Source organism: Nansenia antarctica (assembly GCF_963989245.1).
Source record: "Nansenia antarctica genome assembly, chromosome: 3".
NCBI lineage: Eukaryota > Metazoa > Chordata > Actinopteri > Argentiniformes > Microstomatidae > Nansenia > Nansenia antarctica.
Window position 1 is genome coordinate 59,172,476 of NC_137688.1, and position 24,870 is coordinate 59,197,345.

General features: G+C 43.2%; 1 protein-coding gene across 1 annotated transcript; it reads right to left on the bottom strand.

The window, feature by feature from the left end:
• Positions 1 to 3,562: 3,562 nt before the first annotated feature.
• asap2b (ArfGAP with SH3 domain, ankyrin repeat and PH domain 2b) lies at positions 3,563 to 23,871 on the bottom strand. Its single transcript, XM_080525376.1, has 28 exons — positions 23,782 to 23,871; positions 20,975 to 21,047; positions 19,330 to 19,475; positions 18,819 to 18,893; positions 18,487 to 18,536; positions 16,553 to 16,682; positions 15,830 to 15,915; positions 15,638 to 15,713; positions 15,158 to 15,244; positions 13,987 to 14,090; positions 13,525 to 13,594; positions 12,484 to 12,571; positions 11,706 to 11,754; positions 11,161 to 11,330; positions 10,298 to 10,431; positions 10,076 to 10,170; positions 9,389 to 9,578; positions 8,691 to 8,776; positions 8,357 to 8,472; positions 7,720 to 7,787; positions 6,897 to 7,004; positions 5,853 to 6,112; positions 5,643 to 5,737; positions 5,252 to 5,540; positions 5,044 to 5,102; positions 4,770 to 4,852; positions 4,503 to 4,622; positions 3,563 to 4,393 (listed from the first exon to the last, which is right to left on the bottom strand). Exons 1-28 carry the CDS (start codon positions 23,818 to 23,820, stop codon positions 4,319 to 4,321), a joined length of 3,021 nt encoding a protein of 1,006 aa, XP_080381502.1. The 5' UTR covers positions 23,821 to 23,871; the 3' UTR covers positions 3,563 to 4,318.
• Positions 23,872 to 24,870: the final 999 nt, after the last annotated feature.

Here is a 24,870-nt window from a genome sequence, read left to right on the forward strand (position 1 = left end):
GGGCTAGACGAGACTGCTGGGGGGCTGCTCTCTGGGCCTGTTTGTCCCCGGGGGCAACCGTGGCCTCAGAGGCCTCGTCACCCGAACAGACCTGCAGGAGCAGAACAGAGGAGGTGTGGCATCATTCATGGCTACATGGTTACACAACACTGGTATAACTGCAGGGACGTGTGTGCTAATAGTGATGGTTACACTTACAGTAATAGGTCTGTCCTCCTTCAGCCTAGCAGCCTCCTCTATCCGCCTAGCAGGTTGCCGAAGCGTCCTGTTGCTCACGGCTACAATATAAAAAACGGAAGGAAGAGAATGTGAAATGACGTATTTTATATTGATATATTATTATTATATAATTACTTGTCATCTATGAGTTCATGGATGACTGTGAGGCTGTTTGAACTTCAAAAGTGACTGACGTTGATATTGCGCGACATTGTGATTGAAGCATCAGTTGTCATGATAACAGGGGCAACGTGCCAAAAAGCTGTATCCTTGTAGTATTTTCTACCTTCCTAAATGATGGCTAGGACGTCGGGTTATAAAGCGAAAGCTTCTTTATATAAAAAAATCTGTTGGCCTACACTTTTGATCACTTTCAAACAATAAACAAGTTATTGGATATTCACTTTAATTCTGGACATTACAATTTGCATTTCTCAAAACCAACAAACTAAACTGTCAACTTCTATGACGTCTTGCCGCAAGGCCTTCTGGGACCAATTACAGTTAATCATGTAACCTATAAAGTTACGACAATCTAATACAGGCGGGCCGTCAAGCCCATAGATTTTTACTTGTCAAGGCAAACTTTTAAAGCGAAAATCTGTAATTCAAGACTCTGGTAGCTTACACACAAAACCCACATTGATCTCTACTCAGCGCGCGCACGCACACACACACACGCACGCACGCACGCACGCACGCACGCACGCACGCACGCACGCACACACACACACACACACACACACACACACACACACACACACACACACACACACACACACACACACCTCTGGGTTGGTCCTCAGGACTGGCTGCTCTGTGGTCCTGTGGGGCCCCCGCTCCCTGGGCCTTGTTGTTGTCGTGCAATTCAGTTTCAAGCTGCCAAGCAGCCTGGAAATTGAAGACATCTCCCTGGTTCTTCTTCTTAGTTGGCATTTCTACAAACAACTGAACAAGGAAGAGAATGTGAAATGACATATTTATATATTATTATTCTAGAACAGTGTTTCTCAACCCTCTCCTCGGGGACCCCCAGCCGCACCACATATTTGATCTGTTCCACCACCAGCTCACCTGATTCAACTAATCAAGTACAAACCATAATTGCTTTTCACTTGATTAGTTGAATCAGGTGAGCTGGTGGTGGAACAGATCAAATATGTGGTGCGGCTGGGGGTCCCCGAGGAGAGGTTTGAGAAACACTGTTCTAGAATGACTTGTCCCCTATGAGTTCATGGATGACTGTGAGGCTGTTTGAACTTCAAAAGTGACTGACGTCGTTGATATTGCGCGACATTGTGATTGAAGCATCAGTTGCAGGTGCAACGTGCCAAAAAGCCATATTATCCTTTTCCTATTTCTACCTTCAAAAATGATGACTAGGACGTCGGCTTGTAAAGAAAAAGCTTCTTTATATAAGAATCTCTGTTGGCATACACTTTTGATCACTTTCAAACAATAAACGAGTTAGACGAGTAGTTGACAGAGTGCAGCAGCTTGCACTGGGCCTGGTCTTCAAGATACGCTACACCACAAAGACACCCAAGTACCTGTCAACATACTTCCAAAAAGTGAACAACGTCCACACATACAACACCAGAGGAAGCTCCACGAACCACGTTCAACCGCGTTGCACCACAAACAAGGGGTTAAACTCGTTTGCAAACTATGCAGTAAAAATGTGGAACGCCCTTCCTATAATCTTAAAGGAGTGCAAAACACTGCCCACCTTCAAAACCACTCTCAAAAAACATTTACAGGAGGCTGCAATCCGTAACTGGACCCTCTAAATCAAAAATCAGATTAAAAGACCCGAACTACCCACTGTACATACTTTGTGATTTGTCCCCCGCCCCCACCTGTGGTGTATGTCCCCACCTGTCCTACCCGCTGTACATACCTTATGTTTTGTTGTATTGTTCTTCCCATGATGGATGTATGTTTATCTTGTAGATAGTAATAGTTATTTGTCTGTATTATCTTGTAGATAGTACTTGTTTTTTTGTCTGTCTTACATGTAACGATGAATTGAGAATCAAGGACCCCAATTGAAATAAGCCAGTGGCTTTCTTGGGTTTTTATCCTGTTAGTTGACCTTGTATGTAATATGTACTTTCATGTACCTACTTCTGCAAATCTTCTAATAAAGTTTTCAATCAATCAAAGACTTTGACACTCAGCGCGCGCGCGCACGCACACGCACACCCGCGCACACCCACACCCACATCCAGACCCACACACACACAATGCTCCATCTCCAAAGGTAACTAGCTCACTTCGGCGCTTACCTTGTGATAGCGTGTTGATCCTTGTGATTACTGACATCAAACTGGCTCGATTGAGGGTCGATCGCCTTTTAGAAGCCCACATGTTGATTGTGACGTCATTATGTCATCTCGATTGTTGTGATTATGACGTCATCCGTCAGAGTTTTGTTTGCAGCCCAGCCTGGTCTCAGGAGCTCCAAATTGTTTTACCCCCCCCCCCCAAAATAATTAAAAACAATTATAATAATACAAATAATAATAATATTAAAAAGCCCCATGCAGTGTTGCGGTTTCGACAAGGCCCACGTCCAATGTTTTGGGAGGTTTCATTTGAGCGAAGGCCTCGTACCGGATTCCAGCAAAAAAAATAAAAATAAATCTAAACCAGAAGAAAAGAACAAAGAAGAAAAAGGCCGAAAATGTCATAACAACGAACATTTCCAACATAAGTAAATCTCTGCACTTTGTGAATATTCTCGTGGGATATCAAACTGTTTTTATGAACATGACATTATGAGTTCAGTGTTCTTCAGTAGCCTTCCCAGTCACCGGATCTGAATCCAATACCAATCTAAACCTTTGGGATGTAGTAGAGTGGGAGATTCACAGCTTGAAAGTGCATCTGAACAATCTGCAGGAATTGCGGGTTTCAATCATGTCACCATGGACCATAATCTCAAAGGAATGTTTCCAGCATCTTGTGGAATCAATGGCATGAAGAATTGAGGCTGTTTTGAGAGCAAAGGGAGGTCGTACCCAGTATTACGTAGTTTAGTGTTCCTAATAAAGCGTTCAGTGAGTGTAGAAGTCCAAGTGAAATTGATGGCTAGTGCAGTGGAGTAAGAAATACGGTAGTATATTGCTAATGTTTATCAATTGCCTCACTAAACTGTATCTCAGTGATACATATACTCAAGGAGTTCACTCACTGATTGTCACTAAAATATTAATGTAGAGTGGCCACTTCCCACTACCTCATATCACACAAACAACATGCTTTTCCACATGCATTTCAAAAGTTTAATGACATTGATTGAACAATTGAATACCAACTGAAAGAGGATAATGATGTACAATTCTGTATAATTCACACAAATGTTACATCTAAAAAATACATACATAGAGTTACCCTGCAACCCTTTTGCCAGCATAAAAAAAAAAAAAAATCTCTCTTTGATATAATATGACATTATTTGTATTATGTATGCCTAATCTTCATCACCATCATCATCATCATTATTGGCATCATCAGCATTACCAAGTTCTGTGGCTTGTGTTCATGATGCATATCAGTGTAATGAGTCAGGTTCTAGACGAAGGCTCTTTGAATGTTTGTGTAATGTTGGATTTTACCAAGTTAGTCTCTCCCTCTCTACCCATCTCAGTTGATAACACAATACAAATACTGAATTTGAAAGTCTCAATGTAGTCTTTTTCCAACAGATCTGTATGTGGGACCAAAGGCAGTAGAAGACCATAATGTCCTAAACGGTCATAACCACAGTTAACAGGGCGTTGGGTCTAGATTATTTCAAGCAGAGTTGTTCCAGTAATTTCCCACTGTCCCCAAAAAACTCTGGGCAGTGTGTTTGTACCAAACGTTGGCCTGTGTGCTGAATATTCCCCAATTTGCCTCTTGTTTGGTTTAACACACATTCTCCAGTGTTTCTGGTGACAGGGTCCCCCCAGTCATCTTCTTTGGCATGGATTGGATGCATGAGAATAACATAACCCACACATACTGTACATTCTCCACATCTCTCTCACTAACACACATACACACATTGATAAACACAGCCTAATGGCAGTTGTGGGTCTCTCTCTTTGATGCATCAGTCTGTGATGAAGTGCACAAATGTCACAGGAAAGACCCCTCTTCTGGTTGGCTCCGCCTCAATATGTCCTACCTGCCACAACGTGAAAGTACACAAGTCAGTGGATCAGATGAAATGACATTTAGGCATAGTGTATGGCTTGTTGTAACCAAACCTGTATGTTGGATCTGTGAGGACTTACCAACCACTCCTGATCCTCCTCCCCATCCACCACAATCACCTCTCCCTCTGTGAACGTCAGCTCATCTGGGTTGTCTGCAGAGCAGTTGTAGATTGCTTTCACCCTCTTGGGCTTCTGTTTCTGAGATGTAGGTTCCAAAAGAAAGTTACAAAAAAACAAGAGATACAGGCACAAAGGCATCAGCTAAACCGTATTGAGAGTGTTTAATATTAATCTTAGAACAGATCAACAACATGAAGTGTTGGTTGGCTTTGGTCAGTAGCTTACAGGTTGGTTAAAGCGGGGCTTGGGCAATGGGATTGGAGTTGGACCCGAGCTCTGAGTAGATCCAGGTATAGGTACATCCTTTGCTGCTTAAAAAACACACAAAAACACATATGGAAATGTTATCAATCATATCTGATAACACAAGACCTGAAATTGTCACTTAAAAGGCACCATAATGAGAAAATACTTTAAACCAGAAACGGTTAGTTATTTACAGTATATCATATTGTATATTGTGTTATGGGTGAATGACATTTTTCTCTGTGTTGTTTACCTCGTCTATCAGCTGGCCCGGGCCTACTGGGCGGTGCTTTAGGAACGCTTTTATCCAAACTGAAACCACAAACACCAATCACCTCAATGAACTACTAGTACAACAATCCTTTCCCTTCTCATTCTCTAGTCATGAATAGAATATCCTTTATCCAAATACAGCTTACAGCCTTAAAGACTGCTTAATTGTCCATCTTCAACATTCTTACCCAGTGGGTGATTTAGGTGATTTGGGCCCATGGGCTCTGTTAGGATTGTGACTGGGCACAGGAGGTGGCTGAGGCTGTGGCTGTGAGGGTTTGTACGGGGGTGAAGGGGGTACTGCTGGCCCCGGTGAGACGGGCTGTAGTGGTACTACTGGGGGCACTGGAGCCACAGGCAAGGCTGGAGGTAGTGGTGGTAGAGGTGGTAGAGGTGGTAGAGGTGCAGTCTTAGCTGATGAATGGCCCTTGGGCTCTCTCTTATGCACGGGAGGAGGGGGTGCGGCGGGGGGAAGCACTGTGAGGAGAGATGGGAGTGATAAGTAGTAGTAGTAGTAGCAGCAGCAGCAGCAGCAGTACAGTCAGGTGGAAATCAGTCATACAATGCACTGGCACTCACCATACATGGAGCTGTTGCGCTCCGGTGTGTGAGGGTTTGGGGGATCAGAGGATGACCTCTGTCTGCCCACCGAATCCATAGGTGCAGGCTTGTGCCTAAGGCCTGTGAGGAAGATAGTTTGACAGATTCAGCCATCATTGCCACGGCCGTCTATAACAGAAAAAAATGTATCTCTTCAAACGGAAGAGCAACTACATTAAAATCTTTCACAGACCTTTGCTGAGGTTTCTTGGGGGTAGGGGTGGGTTGGGTATCCCAGGTACTCCCGGCACACCAGGGGGAGGGGGGCTGAGGTCCAGGAGGGTGCCGTAGGTCTCGTTGCTGACGATCATGCTGGGGACGTGAGACCTCAGCTTGTCTCTGGCCAGACTGGCTGCGTCACGGGCGATCATGGCCAGGTTAGGCTGCATGGGGCCACTGCCTGGTACGAAGCAGCTAACTGGACGCTCCTCCCGCCTTTGGGGGATGGGCTGGATACAGGACACACAGGTAAAGCGTAAACACACAATTGATATGTGACATGGTCTGGTGAAAAGGTCTGCATGTCGGCAATTCTCAAATAATACAAACGACCAGAAAAGCGTCTTTTTTAATTTTTTATATGTTTTTTCTGTTTTTCTTACGGAAACTTTAAGTGTTGAAGTGTCAATATAACAAACAACAGTTTTAGGATCACTAAATACTTCGAATTTGTGAATTGTATTTCACTGTATCGTCTGCGGTCCTGCTTCTAGGCTACTGGGTTAGTGATACATGGCTTGTAAATAAAGTTACGTTTTAGGACGTGTTCAAAAGCAAGGACTGTGTGATCATCTAATTATGTGTAGTTACTGTATGTGTTTTTAGCATATTGATGTTCTATCGGCATATTGTGATGTGCAGTTAGATGTTCATAGTGATGTTCTTGGTAGCAAACGTGATCGTAGCACACACGTCTGTTTTGATTCAGAGCGAGTTTCTCCGGTATTTGGTTAGAGGTGTACCAACATTCAAATAAGCATAATCTTCTTCAACTATTTTGGGATTTCAATGTATGACACATACTTTGAAAGTTTACAATCTGCACTAATCTATCAAAAACTTGAAAAATTACCTTGCCCTTGTTGGGGACATTTTTCACCAGTCACATACTGTATATATGCTCTTCTGACAATTGAAAGCTGTGGTTGTGCAGGTGTTGTAGGTAGCAATGGTTAACCTGAAGTTAAAATCCCTCAGATGGTATGATGGTACTGTAAAGATAAACCAGCTCACCTTGTCCTCCATTTCATCTTCACTCTCATCTAGGTCGTCTTGACGGAGCCGCCACTCGTATTCCACGTGCACATGGACATTAAATTTCCCTGCCTGAGCCTGGTTCAGCTGGCAACCACAACAAGAACACACTGTCAACCTCTTCTCTTGGTAATATGGAAATCCAAGATAACCAGTCAATGGTATAATCATCATATGTGACAGCAGCAGCTGGAACAAGTCAGCAACCAATCAAAATGTTCTGACTTTTATTTCCTGAAAAATGTAAATACATTTCGTTCAGACTTTTATTCTGACGTTGTTGAAAATCAATGACACCATCGCTAGTCAAGCCAAAACATTGCAATTGCAATGGATTCGGTGAGTAATCCCCACTACTCTACACTAACTACTTACCAGTGGGGATTACTCACCGAATCCATTGCATTGCAATATTTTGGCTTGACTAGCGAAATTTATTACAATTTTTCTGAATAAAAGTCTGAACAGTCCGTCGGTTGGCGACTTGTTCCTGGTTTCACCAATTGCTGTCACATATGATCTTTCGTGACGTTAGAATTATAAGGTTCTATCTCAATTTTTTGTAAAAATGTAGTTTTTTACATAATCTGATCCATTAGGTGTTTATTAATGCCTGTGTGGTGTTATTTTTAAAATGTTGTTAGTAATTAATAAAATACAAAGGTTCCATCTCACAAAACATAATGGAATGTAAAAACTTTGACGCTCAATATCTATATAATATGAACTACCCTAAACGGAGATAGAACCGTATAATTCTAAACTCACGCTTTTATGGCAGATCCAATTCAAAGACACTCACCAGCTCCTCACACTGTGTAAGCCGAAGACGCCTGGCAATATCCAGGGGAGTTTCTCCTGCCTCATTGGCTGGAAAGACAAATAAATTATTGGTTTAGATTCTTGAGAATTCTGTGAGACTTGACGAGCCTTCCCAGGGTTCCCACACCTTCTGAAACATCACATTTTAAGCACCTTTCAAGGACTTTCAAGACTCAATTCCCTCAAATTCAAGGACCCAATACGGCATAGTTTGAGACAGATCTAGATGAGAATTGATATAATAGGAACTATCCGCTCACAGACAACAATTAAAAAGAGAGGCTTGAATGTGTGAACACTAGATGGTCTCTTGCCTTCTCTACCACAGCACAGCAAAACAATATGTTGTGAAATATGTGTAAAGTTAAGCAATACAGAGACCTATTTACTAGTTGACGAGCTAAGTAAAACATTTTTGAATATATACTGTATATTTTTTAGAGAGAGAGAGAGAGAGAGAGAGAGAGAGAGAGAGAGAGAGAGAGGGGAATTCAAGCACTTTCAATGACCCATGTCTATTTTCAAAAACTTTTAAGACCTTGAATTTTTTTCCTCAAATTCACAAAGGATTTCAAGGACCCGTGGGAACCCAGCCTTCCAATCACTAGGGCACTCACCAATACTGACAGAGGCTTTGCCCCGTAGAAGCAGCTTCAGACACTCGCTGTTGTCTGTCAGGCAGCAGTAGTGCAGCGCTGTGCTACCTTTGGTAGTCTGCTTGTCAAGATTTCCACTGTGAAATGCAAACACACACACACACACACACACACACACACGGTTAGAGGTTTCCAGTCACAAAGGGGCACAAGGATGGACTGGAAAGCTTAACCTGAAAGAACAACTTCTGTCAATTCACTTCCCTACTTTGATATCAATGGCCTTTTGAGCTTCTGCTTTTATAAGGGATAAAAAGGCATCTTTCCCCACAGTTCTCAACTAGGGCTTTGATACCTGTTCTGGGCCAGGAAGTCCACAATGTGGAGGGAGTTTCGGTCCACCATCCGGACTGCTAAATGTAGGGCTGTTTCACCTGGTTCCTGAGGACATGAAAACAAGATGAATATTAACTCCTCAAAAAAAGTTCGGAAACGTTATTCCGGTTGATTATTCCTCCCCTTTAGTCACCTTTACAACAAGGTACATCTTGTAAGGATTGTGCATTCGTGGAATGAGCAACACAGCTAAACGTGTGGGTAGCGGCCCAAAAACATTTGCCAAAATCCCCTGCAATATTCTTCTGTTGGTATTCACTCTCGTTTTGAGCTTCAAGCGCTGGCAGGTGTATGCCAGTCACAGGTGTCCCATATCTCCAGAATCTGAGACCTAACTCCATCCTCCAGGATGACAACGCTCATTCCACGAATGCATGATCCTTACAAGTTGTACCTCGTTGTAAAGGTGACTAATCAGGCTTTCCAACGATATAAAATACAATACCAATTGGTATTATTAAAGGGGAGGAATAATCGACCGGAATAACGTTTCCAAACTTTTTTTGAGGAGTTACTACAATGAAATCACGCACAAAAATCTGCTCGGGTCTTCAAGTACACTGAGAGCCTAAAGCTGATGACATGAGCGTATTAAACTCAAATCAGATGAATGTCTCCATCCATGTCAGTGGAAGAAGAGAATGTCAGGCATCTCACATGCTCATTGGCCAGCGGGATGGTCTGGACCAGGTCCACTCCTTCAGCGTAGACCTGGATAAGGGAGTGGATGTCACGGGCCTTCACTGAGTCACACAGGACCTGCAGCCTGGAGGCAGAGTCCGCACACTTCTTCTGAGCAAACTGCTTCTCCGTGTACTTAGCTGTGATGTAGTCTTTTCGTGTCTGCCTGAGGGAGAAATCACGTGAAAACAGGTGTTGAGATTCCAAGAGCCAGGATATCACACAATTTTAGATTAGTTATAAAGGACAATACAAAATAAGATCATGATGACATTATTATCCGGTACATCAAGTCAAATTCATCTACTGATCTTATTGTTATAATAATAATAATAATAATAATAATAATAATAATAATAATAAATTAGACTTATATAGCGCTTTTCTAGACACTCAGACGCTTTACAAACTGAAAAGATCGAGTAGTAATAATAAAAAGAAACAAAAAATAAATAAGAGAAAGTATAGGGGCCTAATTAAGGTAGTGCTGGGGACACATGGGAAGGGGAGAGGGGGAGAGGGTTAACTGGTGAAGGCAAGCTTGAAGAGGTGTGTTTTGAGATCCTGTTTAAATGTTGGGAGGGTGTTGGCCTGTCTGATGTGGTTGGGGAGGTTGAGAGTTGAGAGTTGAGAGAGAGGGGTGTGGTTTGCCTCGTCACTCACATGTCACTAGATGGGATGGGTTTCTCCACTCCCTGTGTAGACAGGTCAGCCTCCATGATCTCATTGAAGCCTGAGTTCCCCACATTCTTAGCCAGCTGAGGAGGGGGGGGGGGGGCATGGTACAGCTCATGTTAATGTTGTGTTATGTTCCGACCAATCCTATTAACGTAGTGCTATAGATGAAGTCCAACCAACCACAGCAGCCTGTAATACTGTACGTACCAGGAGCTCTGATGTTCCCAGCACGTCTAGTGTGAGCGACTGTATCCTAGAATAGTGGACACCCATTTCCCTGTGGATCCCAGAACACTCGATGCAGATCAGCACTCCCAGGTTGGTAGAGAGCCAGGTGGGACCTAAGGACAGAGACAGGGGCATTGTCAACTGAATGACTAGTGTGCTTTCCTCTCACCTGGACCAGTCACTAAAGCGTGATGTTAGAATTATAAGGTTCTATCTCCATTTTTGGTCAAAATTGAGTTTTTTTACATAATCTGATTCCTTAGGTGTTTATTAATGCCTGTGTGGTGTTATTTCTAAAATGTTGACATTTTTTAAGTTAGTAATTAATAAAATACAAAGGTTCCATCTCACAAAACATAATGGAATGTAAAAATGTTGACGCTCAATATCTCTGAACTACCCTAAACAGAGTTAGAACCTTATAATTCTAAGCTCACGAAAGGTAAACCCTAACGTTCATTCCCCAAAAACCACCCACTGGTCAAATTGACCCACAGATGGCATTCAGTAAGATGTGTTAATTCAGCATAATATGAAACAGAAGATGTTTAACGACATCCGGAGGAGGCGACACGTTTTCTTTGTCTTCGAAGAACTAGTCTGACTGGTGTGAGAGCACACAGAAGAATGTGACAGCACACAATGAGTACAGCACGTTGAGAAAAGCCTATGGCAATGGTTACATAGGGTACACCAAACACGGTGGTACATCCCTCCTCATAAGAGACAATCTTGTCAGCCCTCACTGGAAATCAAACACTGTGACGTGTGCTGCTGACGTTGATACCGTGACCCTAAAATGGAGGACTACAAGGCCTTGTTGCGGAACGCCGCTCGCTCACCGGGTGCTCCGCAGTCACAACACACGTCGTTCCCGCTCATCCTCTTCACCTCGCTCACGATGGCCTTGGTCAACTCCTGCACTATGTTGTTCTCGCCCCCCTCGTCCTGGTCTCCTTTGAAGGCGTTGTTCAGAGCCTCCTCCTTGCTGTTCTGCAGGACAGAGATCCATCTAGAAGGAAACGGGGTCAGCAGAGGGAGTCAGTGAATACAGCGGCGGTGGCGGCGGCGGCGGTAGCCTAGAGGTTAGAGAGGCTGGCTAGCAATCGGAAGATCGCTGGTTCGATCCCCGCCTCAGGAGGGAGCTGCGTGTGCCCTCGAGCAAGGCACTAAACCCCTAATTGCTCCAGGGGCGCTGACTATGGCTGATCCTGTGCCTCGAGCAAAAAAGACCACATTCCAACAATTGATTGACAAGTTGATTGCATGGCAGATACACACATTATTATTATTATTATTATTATTATTAACTCAGGAAGCACGGCGCATTGAGAAACACGTGAGAGCAGCGGCAACATATACTTCAGTGAACCCAGCGGTGACTTACATCTGGCACTCTGCCTCGTCCTCAGCTTGGAAGTGGTAGGTTCTGTCATCTGGTTGGGCAAACAGAGAATACTCTCAATACACAACACAGGGTTCCCACATCTTCTGAAACATCAATTTCAAGCACCTTTCAAGGACTTTCAAGACTCAATTCTCTCAAATCCAAGGACCCAACACGGCATAGTTTGAGACAGATCTAGATGAGAATTGATATAATAGGAACTATCCGCTCACAGACAACAATTGAAAAGAGAGGCTTGAATGTGTGAACACTAGATGGTCTCGTGCCTTCTCTACCACAGCACAGCAGAACAATATGTTGTGAAATATGTGTAAAGGTAAGCAATACAGAGACCTATTTACTAGTTGACGAGCTAAGTAAAATATTTTTATATATATATATATTTTTTTTGTTTAGATAGAGAGAGAGGGAGGGGAATTCAAGCACTTTCAATGACCCATGTCTATTTCCAAAAACTTTTAAGACCGTAATTTTTTTTCCTCAAATTCACAAACTCTCAAGGACCGATGGGAACCCTGACAACATGAAACCCTGAGACCAGAGGCGTCTGTGGTTAGACCTGCTTCATGACTGAGGATTATGAAACAGGATGGAAGACCAACAGAGAGGGACAGAACAGAAGCACATCGTCCATCTGAATTCCAAAACACATCATCTTTTGTTCAGCTAAGCAATGTAAGGTTTTCAGTGTCGGGCTGGACAGGTTGCACGGGTTTCCCGAGGAGGAGAAAGAGCATTGAATTGCTGCCCAACTTACGAGAAAAGAGATCAAAGCTCTTCTTTTCATCTGGGTTGCGTTTCACTTGACAGGTTAACAGGTTGAGTTTCGCTGGTGGCCTGTTAGCCTATGAGAGAAGAGCAGACAAAGAGTGTGAGGAAACAGGAGACCCGTGAACAATCACTGAAGGTGAGGGTGATAAAGGATGAACTTTGAACTGACTGCCGTCAACTTATCCATACAGTAAGACGTGCGACGCAATACAGTCAAATAACTACATACTGTCTGACAAATATCAGAAAATATCCGATATAGCCAGAAACCCAGATAATTGTCAACGTTTTAATTTGATCATGTTGTATGAAACATAATGCTCACTTTATTCTGACACACATTCTTTAAAGACCCAAGAATTACTTGTGACTCCCCTAATGATAGTATAGGGGAGAGTATCAATGAGAAAGCCATAGGAATGGAACAGCTTGGAGAGCTTGTACTCTCTTTATCAGTATTGAAGGTCCAAATGTTCCACATATAAACACTAACTCCTTGTTCAGTGGCTGGCAAGAGGTTGCTGTAGAGAGTACAGTATAATGTTTCAGGATCTGACACAGGTCGATTTTTCTATCAGATCATGTTTTCAGTGATGGGAAGTCAGACATTGGCATGAATGCTTTGTCAGGGCAATGCTGTCGAAAAAAGTTCACAGAATTTTCAGACATTCTGATGTAGTGTACTTCACAGCACAAGATTAAGCACCCAAGCTCCCACCCTTCTCTCTGTCATCCTTTTCCTTATGCTCTTCCTTCTGCTTCTTGCTCTCTTCCTCTTCCTCGGCTGCTTGTTCTGTTCTGGCTCTTCATGTAAAAACTTAAAAATCACAAAAATCAAATATTTGTGCTTCGTCCAGATCTCAGTTTTCCAATTTATGGAGAACATGTATCCAAAACCCAAAAATAAATCCAAAACCAGACCTTAGGGGATGAAACAACTCAATGACATGCAGAAACAGCCAGACTGGAAGGAGCAGGACATCAGTTTCCCATGCAAAGTGACCAATACCAGAGGACATTCTCTTACCGTTCCATGGGAGATAGTCAGGAACCCGTTCTTCACTGAACACTTCCTCTTCTGCCACACCTTCCTCAGGCTGAAGAAGAGAGGACACTCATTAGGACATGTGGGGTAGTGGTGACCTAGTGGATAGTGAGGTGGACTGGTGATCGGAAGGTCATGAGTTCAAGCCCCACCTGGGAACACCACCACTAGTGTGCCCTTGAATAAGGCATTGAACTCTAAGTTACTCCACCGAGACTGTCCCTGTAATTGTAAGTCGCTTTGGATAAAAGCGTCTGCTAAATGTAAAATGTAAAAGACATTAAACACTAGGCTATGTAAACATGTCTGTTTCATGTAGGTGCTCCTCCTAAATGACCAAACCCCAACACACCATTTAATGAGCTGGATCATGCAATGATTTATGTCAAGACTGTACATGGGGCGGGGCTGCAGGGCCATGTGATGGATTCTGTGGCCACTCACCCCTCACTCCGCTTGTAGAGCATTCCACAGCGCTCTGTGCCGTGGGCCTTGTTTCCCTGGAGCTGGTGGAGACTGTACCCTGCGTTTTGTTTGGCCTGGGAGTCCTGCCGCCAGATGAAGAAGAAATACCAGTCTTACATCTCTCACTTGACATTTCATCATCAAGTCTCTTCAACCTCCTATTGGTTTTTGAGCGTCAGCCTATATACAGGGTTCCTACAAGTTTCAACAAGTCGAATTTAAGACCTTTTTAGACCTCTTTGAATAGAATTTTAGACCTATTCGCGACACCATATGCTAGCTTTTTGTCATCCTCGAGGTGATGAAATTAGGGATTTCACTGCCATACAGACAAAAAAGGAAGCGAATTGGCATTTTTTTGGTTCCAGCTTGATTAATTTCTGCATAAATAGATGTGGTCGGACTGATTTCCTTGCAGGATCTCATTTTTACAACCTAGCACCTCATTTTTAGACCGAATAACTGAAATTCAAGACCTTTTTAGGCCTTAAGCTTTAGGTTTGCTGGATTTTAGACTTGAAGGCTTTTTAAGACCAGCGCGGGAACCCTGTATATAGAATGAGTGACTTTGGAATGGCACATGTTTTGCATGGAGGGCCTGTGCAGAGTAAACAGTGCATTTGACGAAGCGATTACAGAGAACCATGTCAAGCCAGTGTGTGCCGTGATCGACAGAGCATGAAATGATCGGGCCTTAACACGTTTTTATTCCAATCCTCTCTCTGGTAAGGATCATTAATCATGCGCTCGGCAAAAAACGAGGTTCAAGGAACAATTAAAGGCTTGATAGCAAGGGGCAAGTAGCAAAAGTTCACTGAGCGCACTCACTGCCCAAGCCTTTGGAAAACATGATATGTTAATTACACTGCAAGTCTATATCGCCAGCCAAATAGCACACGACACATAATGCCCAGTCCTCTTTTATTCTGTAGATTAGATTAGAGGCTTATGAAAAGTGAACAGGCATTATCCAAAGGATAGCAATAATCTAATTTCCCTCATTTTCCTGTAATGAGACAAATACAGAAGGCCAAAAATCACATGCTCTAATGTAACGGTTAAAGTACAGGACATGAGTAATTTGTGGGAGAGGTTGGGACACATCCTCTCTGCTAACATGCTAACTCAAGTGGAACAAGAGTTTGCTCACCTCCTTCTGATCTGACTGTAGGGAGGACTTGAGAACATCCCTGAGCTGGCTCAGCTGTTTCCTCTCTCCGTCTTGGGTCTGCTTGATCTGAGAACAGGAAGTGGGAGAAGTGAGAGTGAGAAAAGGGTAGAGAACTAAAAATGAACCTCTGAGAGAGAGAGAGAGCGAGAGAGAGAGAGAGAGAGAGAGAGAGAGAGAGAGAGAGAGAGAGAGAGAGAGAGAGACAGAGAAGTAGTCTAAATCCAAATATTCAGGAACTACCATAATACTCTGACATAATTGTGAAAATGAGTGTGTGGTGTGTGGGGTTTGGGGAAAGTCGAGCATCAAGTATACTGCTAGAATTTCCCCGGAGACACTTGAACTGACAAGCATGAGACTAAGCATTGGGTGGACATTTTGAAATCCTTGAATAGGCAAAAAGTTACAATTGCAGTGAGTACATCAACACCAGTAAACGGGAGAGAGAGAGACACTTACTGTAGTCAAGTCTGTAGCCAGTTTCTCTATGGAGGGTTTGAGGGTGTCCACTGCCTTCAGCCCATCTTGGAAGAAGCTGAAGTGAAAAGATAAAGAAAAGCTTCAGCAGACGCCAACATTTGGACTCACACATAACAAATGTCCAGAGCGTCAAGCAAGTCACAAATTAGAGTGAGAATGAAATCAACGTACTTGCATTGGGCGTGGAAATATTTTATGAGGTTCTGAAGAAAGTCCACCCCCTTCTTGACTTTGATTTCATTCACTTTTAGAAGATACTGGAAACAGAATATAGTTTGAGCACTAATAGCAATGATGATGACCAAATACTAATACTAAGCATAGACCAAATGCTTTGTGTGGTCAGTGGTCATATAGGGAACACTATTGAAGACTATAGGGGCACAGCCAATGTGTAATACATGTGTAAAACAGTAATGCATATTTCTGATTTAACAAACATAATAATAATAATAATAATAATCATAACAACAATAATAATAATAATAATAATAAATTAGACTTATATAGCGCTTTTCTAGACACTCAAAAACACTTTACAAACTGAAAAGATCGAGTAGTAAAATAAAAAAGAAACAAAAATAAATAAATAAAAGAAAGTATAGGGGTCTAATGAATTTTTTGATTACTGAATCTAAATCTAAGTGTCTTTGTAGGACAATCTACTATGTATACTGCAAGTATATCTAGATTTCGGGCGGAGAAGCGGCGAACAAGCAACGCCAGTGTCCTCTCTCGACCGGCATTTTTTGAAAAGTGAAAAGTCTTACGAGTATGATCAATGTAATGTTAGCTAGCTACCTCTAAACATGGATTTGGCTGAGCATAAATTAATTAATTTGAGGTTATTGTTGTGTCCTCCTCTGGTCTGGAGGATAAGGGGCATCCTCTCACCTCACACATCTGCAGCTGGAAGAGCCGTCTTTCCTTCTCCATCTCCTCAGCGATCTCTCCGCCACTGAACTCTGTCCGGATCATCCCATGCTGCTTAGCGTGCTCCTTCTTCTCCTTCTCTATCTTAGTCCTGCAGGAAGGGGATGTGGCACAACACAAAGGTCAAAGGGGCATGGTGGTTGCCAAGAGAGAATAGACAAAGGTGTATGCATTAGCTTAAACAGATACACAGACTGGAATAAAGAGAGACAAACAAGCCACACATATTTACTCATAGAATGAAGCTGTTCACACCACCTCTGCAATGTTTTATTGTTTTCAGTTTGTTTACGTTTGGGATAATGGAATCTCTGCCAGTCCTTTGAGCCATAAAACTCCTGAAGGTCACTTACATCAACCCAACAGTGCTTCAGTAGTTGGCACAAGGCACTGGCCTTTTTGTAAACTAGGAAAACCATTAGGAAAACCATAGGAAAACCAACTCTAAGGGTGTGTTCTCACTAGAACATTTGCTTCACTTGGAATCAGAGTTTAGGATCAAATTCGCTTTGCTCTGCGTCGTTTGGAGCTGTGAGAACGTACATTCGAAGTCGCTCCAGGAGCAAACAACCAACGCATGCTCCGCTTGAAAAGGGTGGTTTTGCTCCGGTTAGAAACGACGCATCGAGGCTGTCCAGGAAAACAACAGCGCATGCGTGTTGATCTGGATAAGAGCGGGACGAACGGGCAATTTTCAATTTTTCGGACCAATCAACTACCACGTCTGTTGTTTCGATTGCGTATTACATTTACATTTTTGGCATTTAGCAGACGCCTTATTCCAAAGCGACTTACAATCAATACATTTGAATACTAAGCATGTGAATCAGCAGTCCACTATTCGTTGCAGGAAGAGTACTCTAGCTCGGGCCCGGGGCCACTGATAGAAGGAAAAACCTTCTCCCTATTATCGCCTTCTGCTAAAACGTTTTTTTTATTTTTTATTATTTTTTTATTTTATTTTTATTACTGGAGAAACTGAGAAACAGTACAAGGGGGGCAGTAGAAGTTCTTAGGGACACAGTAAAGGGGAAAGCGGGTGTCTTTAGGAGACGTAGTGGTGAGGGTCAGAAGATGTCTCAGGAGGAGCAGTTAAGATGTAACCTGGAGATGGGTCTTCAGTCTACGACGGAAGATGGGTAGTGACTCTGCCGTTCTGACAGCCGTGGGGAGCTCATTCCACCAGCGGGGAGCCAGTGTTGTGAAGAGACGTGATCGGGCGTATGTTACTTCATTTACATAAAGGGCTGTGAGAACGCAAATCAGAGAAATAATTTATGCAACAATGTTGCAAACTCATCCACTTGCTCCGGGTCATGATCCAGACTTTCATGTGAGAACAGGACCTTAAATTCCCAGACCCTGTCCCCATTCAGTGAACTCGAATGTCCTCTAGTTTCTCAAGCAATGAAAAACATACTTTATTTTTTTCAAGCCTCTTGATGTCAGTTTGAACAGACTGGTTCAAGTGAGCGTGTTCCCATTGCAAAGAATGTGCCTTGTCCGTCCATGGTTAGTCAGCTCTATGCTAGTCTTCTGTTGACATAGCAGCACCAGGTGTTGCGGTGCAACTCAACGCCACAGCTAAACAGTCACATTCTCTCTCATATGGTCTGGCTGCCTTATCAGCTGTTTCATGAATAGCTCACACTGACCTTTTACATACTCTCATTGTTTCCCCTTTCTATCTGTTAGAAATGCTGTTATACCCACCAATGCAACACCATTCATGGTGCTTTTCTAACACAGGTATTTCAACTAACTATAAAACTATCCACATGCCTTTCCTTGTGCTGAGAGCCATAATCATTAACTTAGGCTTAACCCACATATCTTGTGTTCTCGTTTTGAAACTCAAACTGCTGTGGAAAAGAACTTGTGGAATGGGCACTTACAGTTTAGTTTCATAATCCTTCCAGGCTTTATCAAAGGGCTTTTTCAGATCCTGGGGGAGAAATAATACACATTGCATTGTGGATACAGTACACTACAGGGCTCATGAGACACATTTGTGTTTTGTTTAAATAAACATAACAAACTTGTTTACATGCACATGGATGGACTTTGCTCCAAAGTCATTAAAGAAGGTATTCTTTTTGTGGTCAGGGCAAGTCTGTGTGGGTGTAGGACACCTTAGAAGGGACATGCCTACTCCCGCTCTCTAATGTCAATACACTTTGACTGTGTCTGGTAGTATATTGTGTTTGGTTCGTAGTAGTATCGATACCCCTTTGACTCCTTTGAGATCTCCTTTCAGTAGACTGTCTAATGGAAATGTGATGATGTTGTTCATGTTCTGCAACTGCAAACAAAAAGAAAAAAGATAGACAGAGAGTGTGAAGCTTCTCTCAACACATCAAATCACACGGTGTAAACGCAATGCTTAAAATTCACAGTACAAAATGAAAATATAGAAAAACGAAAGTACATTTATTTTGAGGACATACATGAGTGCTAGAGTAGAGAGAGCAAGGCAGACACCACCATTGAGGTATTACAGAAGCAGAGGAAGAAAAGAGGGACATGAGGAGTGACAATAGATAGAATAGATAGAATAGATAGAATAGATAGATAGATAGATAGATAGATAGATAGATAGATAGATAGTTAGAACAGCCATTATGTGCAACTTTATTTTTAGTGAAGTGAAGTGAAACTTTATTTATATAGCGCCTTTCGTACACGGATGCAACTCAAAGCTCATTATGGGCAAGGACAGGTACTATGTGGAGTCTCACCAGGTTCTTGAAGAGGGCAGTGAGCTCTTTAGTGAAGACAGCAAATTTAAGGAAGGCGGACCCCACCTCAGGGTCGTCCCTACAGACACAGTTGTCCCCAAACTTCTCCATAGACTGGACGTACTGCTCTTCATTTTCAAAGTGGGCTGAGACACAAAACAAAAGGGGCCAATCACCAACACAGTCAGGATGCGCTAACATGGACTCTAACTGTCCAATGCTATGCTACCTGTCTAACTGTCCAATGCTATGCTACCTGTCTAACTGTCCAATGCTATGCTACCTGTCTAACTGTCCAATGCTATGCTACCTGTCTAACTGTCCAATGCTATGCTACCTGTCTAACTGTCCAATGCTATGCTACCTGTCTAACTGTCCAATGCTATGCTACTCTTTGTAATCCTAGAGAGTGACCAACACATTCTTTTAGGGAAATATGAACTTCACTGATTGTGTTCGAAATATCTGACCCAATCTGAGACCTTGACAAATATCGGAGACTTTGTTCAAATATTCACATACAACGTCTGTCCGGGTCAGGGTTACATTTCATGCTTTCATGCTTCCTGACCTGAAAAATGACTGTAACGGCATAGTTAATCCTATGAGCCTAAAAGTACACATTCATGGACAAACAATGACATACACAAAGGAGCTTTCTGAGTGCTCTGAGTCAGATGCCTTGTATGAGGCAACCCCACCACAGAGGAACTCTTTCTGTGAGACAGGAAGTTCACGTGGATGTTGTGTTTGTACCAGAAAATATAATTAGAACAGAGTGAATGCCCATGTATTCCTTCTCGGCACTAAAACCGGATGGCAATTGTTCCACTACTTTCCAGGCAACTCACCTCCCAACACTCTTCGCTGCCATAACTAATATAACATAAATGAATATTGCTGAGCACCAACACGGATACAATACTTTCATATGGCCTGCTCTAAATATAACAATGAACAGCATACATACTGTATTGTAAGAGTGCGTGGGTATCAAACCCAGAGCTTAGTATACACAGCACGAAAGCCAAAGTGGCGATAAGGTATTTCCAGCATGTGCAGATAACACTCTATATCTACTCTACGACCCATGATGATTAGTATGACTCCTGATCCCTTATCAAAACACACCCGGATTCTGACTAGACCGGGCCCTGGGCGGGTTTACACACTGGGCAGAGAGGAGGAGGAGGAGCACTAATAGAGGCTCCCATAGGGAAGTACAGTACAGGCAGGAACCAGGAAGCTACAGTAAGTAGTGTGCCCTTCAGCTCAGCTTCCCAGGCATGCTGGGACAGGTGTGTGGAATGGGAGGAATGTGGAGAGGTGCTCTCATTGTCTCCTCCGTCTCCCTCTGAGGTTCCATTTCACCTGTCTCGACACAGACCTCACTCACTCACTTACTTACTTACTGAAACACCCCTCTGTCTCTGTGTATTAGGATTGTATCCGACTCTAGGAGTCTGCTAGGGTGTAGCAGAAGGTTTACTTTACCACAGAAAGAAACCACAGTTAACACTTACTGTAAAGAGAGCATCAAAGGATGTGTGAAACTTCTGTGGCTGTCTACGCTACAGCGGGAGGGAATGGAAACTGTAGACCAGGACTGACTGACTGACTCTCTGTGGCGTATTATAGTACTCACCCAGACCAGAGTTGTTTATGGCCTTGACAGACTTCTTGATCTTGTGAAGTACCCCTCTGTCCACATCCAGAACCTTGGAGAGGGCACAAATGGGAACAACATCAATAAAGGGAGGGAAGTAATAGAGGACACACACACAGAGAGAGAGAGAGAGAGAGAGAGAGAGAGAGAGAGAGAGAGAGAGAGAGAGAGAGAGAGAGAGAGAGAGAGAGAGAGAGAGTTCCCAGCCCAGCCCTGAGTCAGTGTGTGAATTCCCCAGAGATCTCATTAGATTAGGCCAGTGACGGGGGGGGGGGGGAATGGACAGCCCAGCCCAACAGTAATGTTTACACAGTAATAACACAGACAGGGCAACATGCCAAGTCCATCCCTACCCAGCTAAAGGCCTAATGCTAGTGGCAGCCTCTCTGATACCAGAATCAGAAACCAGAAACCAGAGCTGGCAAAAACAAGGAAATGGCTTGTGGGAAACCAAAATTGGAGACTGTGTGTACACTCTATACTCAACACTGTATAAATGGAGATAAATACATCACATGACACCCTGTTGCCTTCTCTTCATTTTAGTGTTAAGCCATTCCCATGTGAAATCCTGTGCTAGCGGAAAGTCGTCCGTTTTTAGCCACAGCAGAGGACACACAATAGAGAAATTAAAAGCATTCCAATAGCTCAGATCTCTCAGATAGGATAGTTTTCCCTAAGTTTAAGTAGGCCTACATTTTAGCCCATTTAATGAATCACTCAACCAGCTTTTTGTTCTTTTTCAAATGGAACTTTGATGACAGCATTATTGGAGCAACTCAGCCTCACGTGCGCCCATAAACAGTGACAGTCATCATTCCCAGCCTGGGTCGACTGACTCACAGCAGTGATGCAGGTGGCTATCCGGGAACCCTGTAAGACCTGTGGACTACTGATCCCCCAGTGGCAAACGTCAACGGTTTGTGTGTCAGCGGAGCGGTCAAACTGACATCCAGGACTGACCTTTCAAGTTTTTTTTTTAAATAGACAAATACTAAATTGACAAAGCAGTTATTTTCTCAGGTTTGACCTTGTGTGTTTGATAAGCCCTCTATCATGTGTCTAATCATTCTCAGGTTGATATGATCATTCTTTAGGAATTAATGATTATCATACATTGCCCCCATCAACCCTGCTATTATGACTAACCCAGATACACACAGTTACACACATGACTGCTGGTGTTCCCACAACCCCTAGCCACCCAGTGGACTGGGGCAGCCAGACACTCATACAGGCATTGGAGCAGACAGGCTAGGACAGGCCATGCAGTTGCAGACAGAGGTGGTACTATGGGCAGGCTAAGGCAGGGGATGGCAGGGGATATAACACACACACACACACACACACACACACACACACACATACACACATACACACATACACACATACACACACACACACACACACACACACACACACACACACACACACACACAGAGAGGGAAAGCATGCTAGGACAGGAGTGGCCCAGTGCAGCCCCAGCCCAGGCCCCGGGGATTCTCCCAGGATGCAACAGTACATACTGTAGCTAGGCCAGGGCAGAGCATTGTTCTGAGAGAGGTAGTGATAGTCTGAGAGTTCCACCACACAGGCAGGCTACAGCATGACACTGCATTACACAGAAACTCTCTCTGATTTACATTCACAGGTAGATTTGTGGAACTGGAAAGAGGAGTGCTGCCAGTCGACCTGGAGGAACGACCCCCTTTATTGTTGCTGTATGGCTGAATGAATGTGTGTGCGTGTGTGTGTGTATGTGTTTGTGTGTTTATCTCTGTTTACTCTTTAAAATGAAGACTGGCATTGCAGTTCACTCTTCAGTTTCAGTTGTGTTTGTGAAACAGATTGTTGTATGAATGTGTCAAACTTCCTCGTTTTTACAGGGGGGTACTGAATGTGAAACTCATCACAAGTTGAATACACTGTCCTTACTTTTCTAAAGATTCTGCAACCCTGTGCAGAGATCAGCAAGACTCTATGTGACTTCCTCCATTGTGCAATCTCCATGCTGCCATAGCCTATCCATGGACACAGTGTATCTTAAGAGTTCATATCAAAATAAATTCACAAAATCAAGCTGTGTTGTACCCATAGAGTCAGACTATCCTAACGGTCCAGTGACTCATGCAGGCTGCCAAAGGGCCACCACTCAAGATACCACATCCTCATGAGCACAGGGCAGCAGACTTCCAGAGACCAATGACATCACATCTGGGTGGCTGGCAACAGATGTTCTAGTGATGCCATTGAATTCCCCCCCAGGTAATTGACAAGGCAACCCAATTCCACTGATACGGAAATGTGAATTGCTACCACATTAAAGGGTTGTTACTATGGTCATGTCTCTAACAGTGACCTTCTACATAATACTGTATGTGGAAGTGTCCACACTGTTTACAAACGGCCTGATAGGAAATAAGATAGCATTGTTGCATGAGTCACAGAAATCACTCTACATTGATCTACTCATTTTTCAGTCTCCTGACCTCACACGAATACTTCATTGTGGGGTGACCACTGGGGTCTTACATCAACACTTGCATGTGTCTTGTGGACACATGGCGGGGTAAGGGCGAGGTTCAACATAGTTTAGGATAAGAAAAATGCCATTGATTCCGCAAAGAGGAAGTACTTGCTGTTCCTCTTTTATGCTGTTGTAATTGAGCATGTTTCGACAAATAATATAAATGGTGTGGTCAGGTTTGTTCATTGCTCGCACTTAAACATAATAATTAAAATCTACTTTATAATTTCACTGATATTCAAAAGTGCCCTATACTCACCTCCTCCAGCGCTGCTACTGTGCCCCGACAATGGGACATCCGAGTAGTGAAGTTGGAGGTTGTGGGTGCTTTATAATCTTCATTTGTCTCAGCCACAAATTCCGCAACAGTGATCGTGTTCGATTCCGCCGGCATAATGAATCTGCTTTATGCGTTAAGTATACTAATCAGTATTTCCCCCTTTCTAAAATAACGGAGAACAATCCAGCTTCGTGACAAATACACTACAACTTATATAAGATGTGAAAGCGTATATGATCTAGGATTCAGAGAAGGTCCATGTCACAACCCATTATTCCAAGTTGGCCATTCCTGTATCAGCGTCGCTCCACATAAAGACATTAGAAAGAAGTCAAATGTCTGATGAATATACCGGCTATCTTTGCGTCCGTCTCAAAGTAAAAACACACAGTTGCATTATTCCAGTAGTTTGTCCATGCCCACGCAATCGAATCCTTAAAAACAATGAGGTGAAAATCCGACACTTTCTATGAGTGGTGTCCGCCACAAACTAAAGCTTCTCTTTTTTTAAATTTTCTTTACAACCTGCGGAGCGCACAGAGTTGAGCGTCAACCTGAGCATGAAGGGGCGGGACGAGTGAGTCAATAGCGTATGTTGGCAAATAGTACAGGCGCAAAAATGCATTTACGTTTTGCACAGTGGGCTTTCCTAGGCATACTGGCAATGACTGCTTTTGACCATATGATATGACAATGGTTGATGATACGGTGGCTCAGGTGTGCACCTGTTCATAGACATGTTAACATTAGACATCCTTCAAGGTAAACCTACGCCAGTGTGGTGTAGTCTACGTGATACGCAGGACTACGCCGTATTCATAGCTTTCAGTCACGTGGTTTCTTCCCTAGCAACCACCAACCTGACGGGCAAAAAGTATCATAGCAACATCGCTCAACATGGCTGCCTACTATTTAGACCACCTCACTCATGAAGAACTATCAAGATACACGACGGTGATAGGAGTGGAGGATTGACACCATTCAAATAGTGTTGGATTCCCTGTCTTCTACTCTATCCGGACACGTTGGAATTATTTTCCTAACCCCCGGAGAATCAAAGTTATTGAC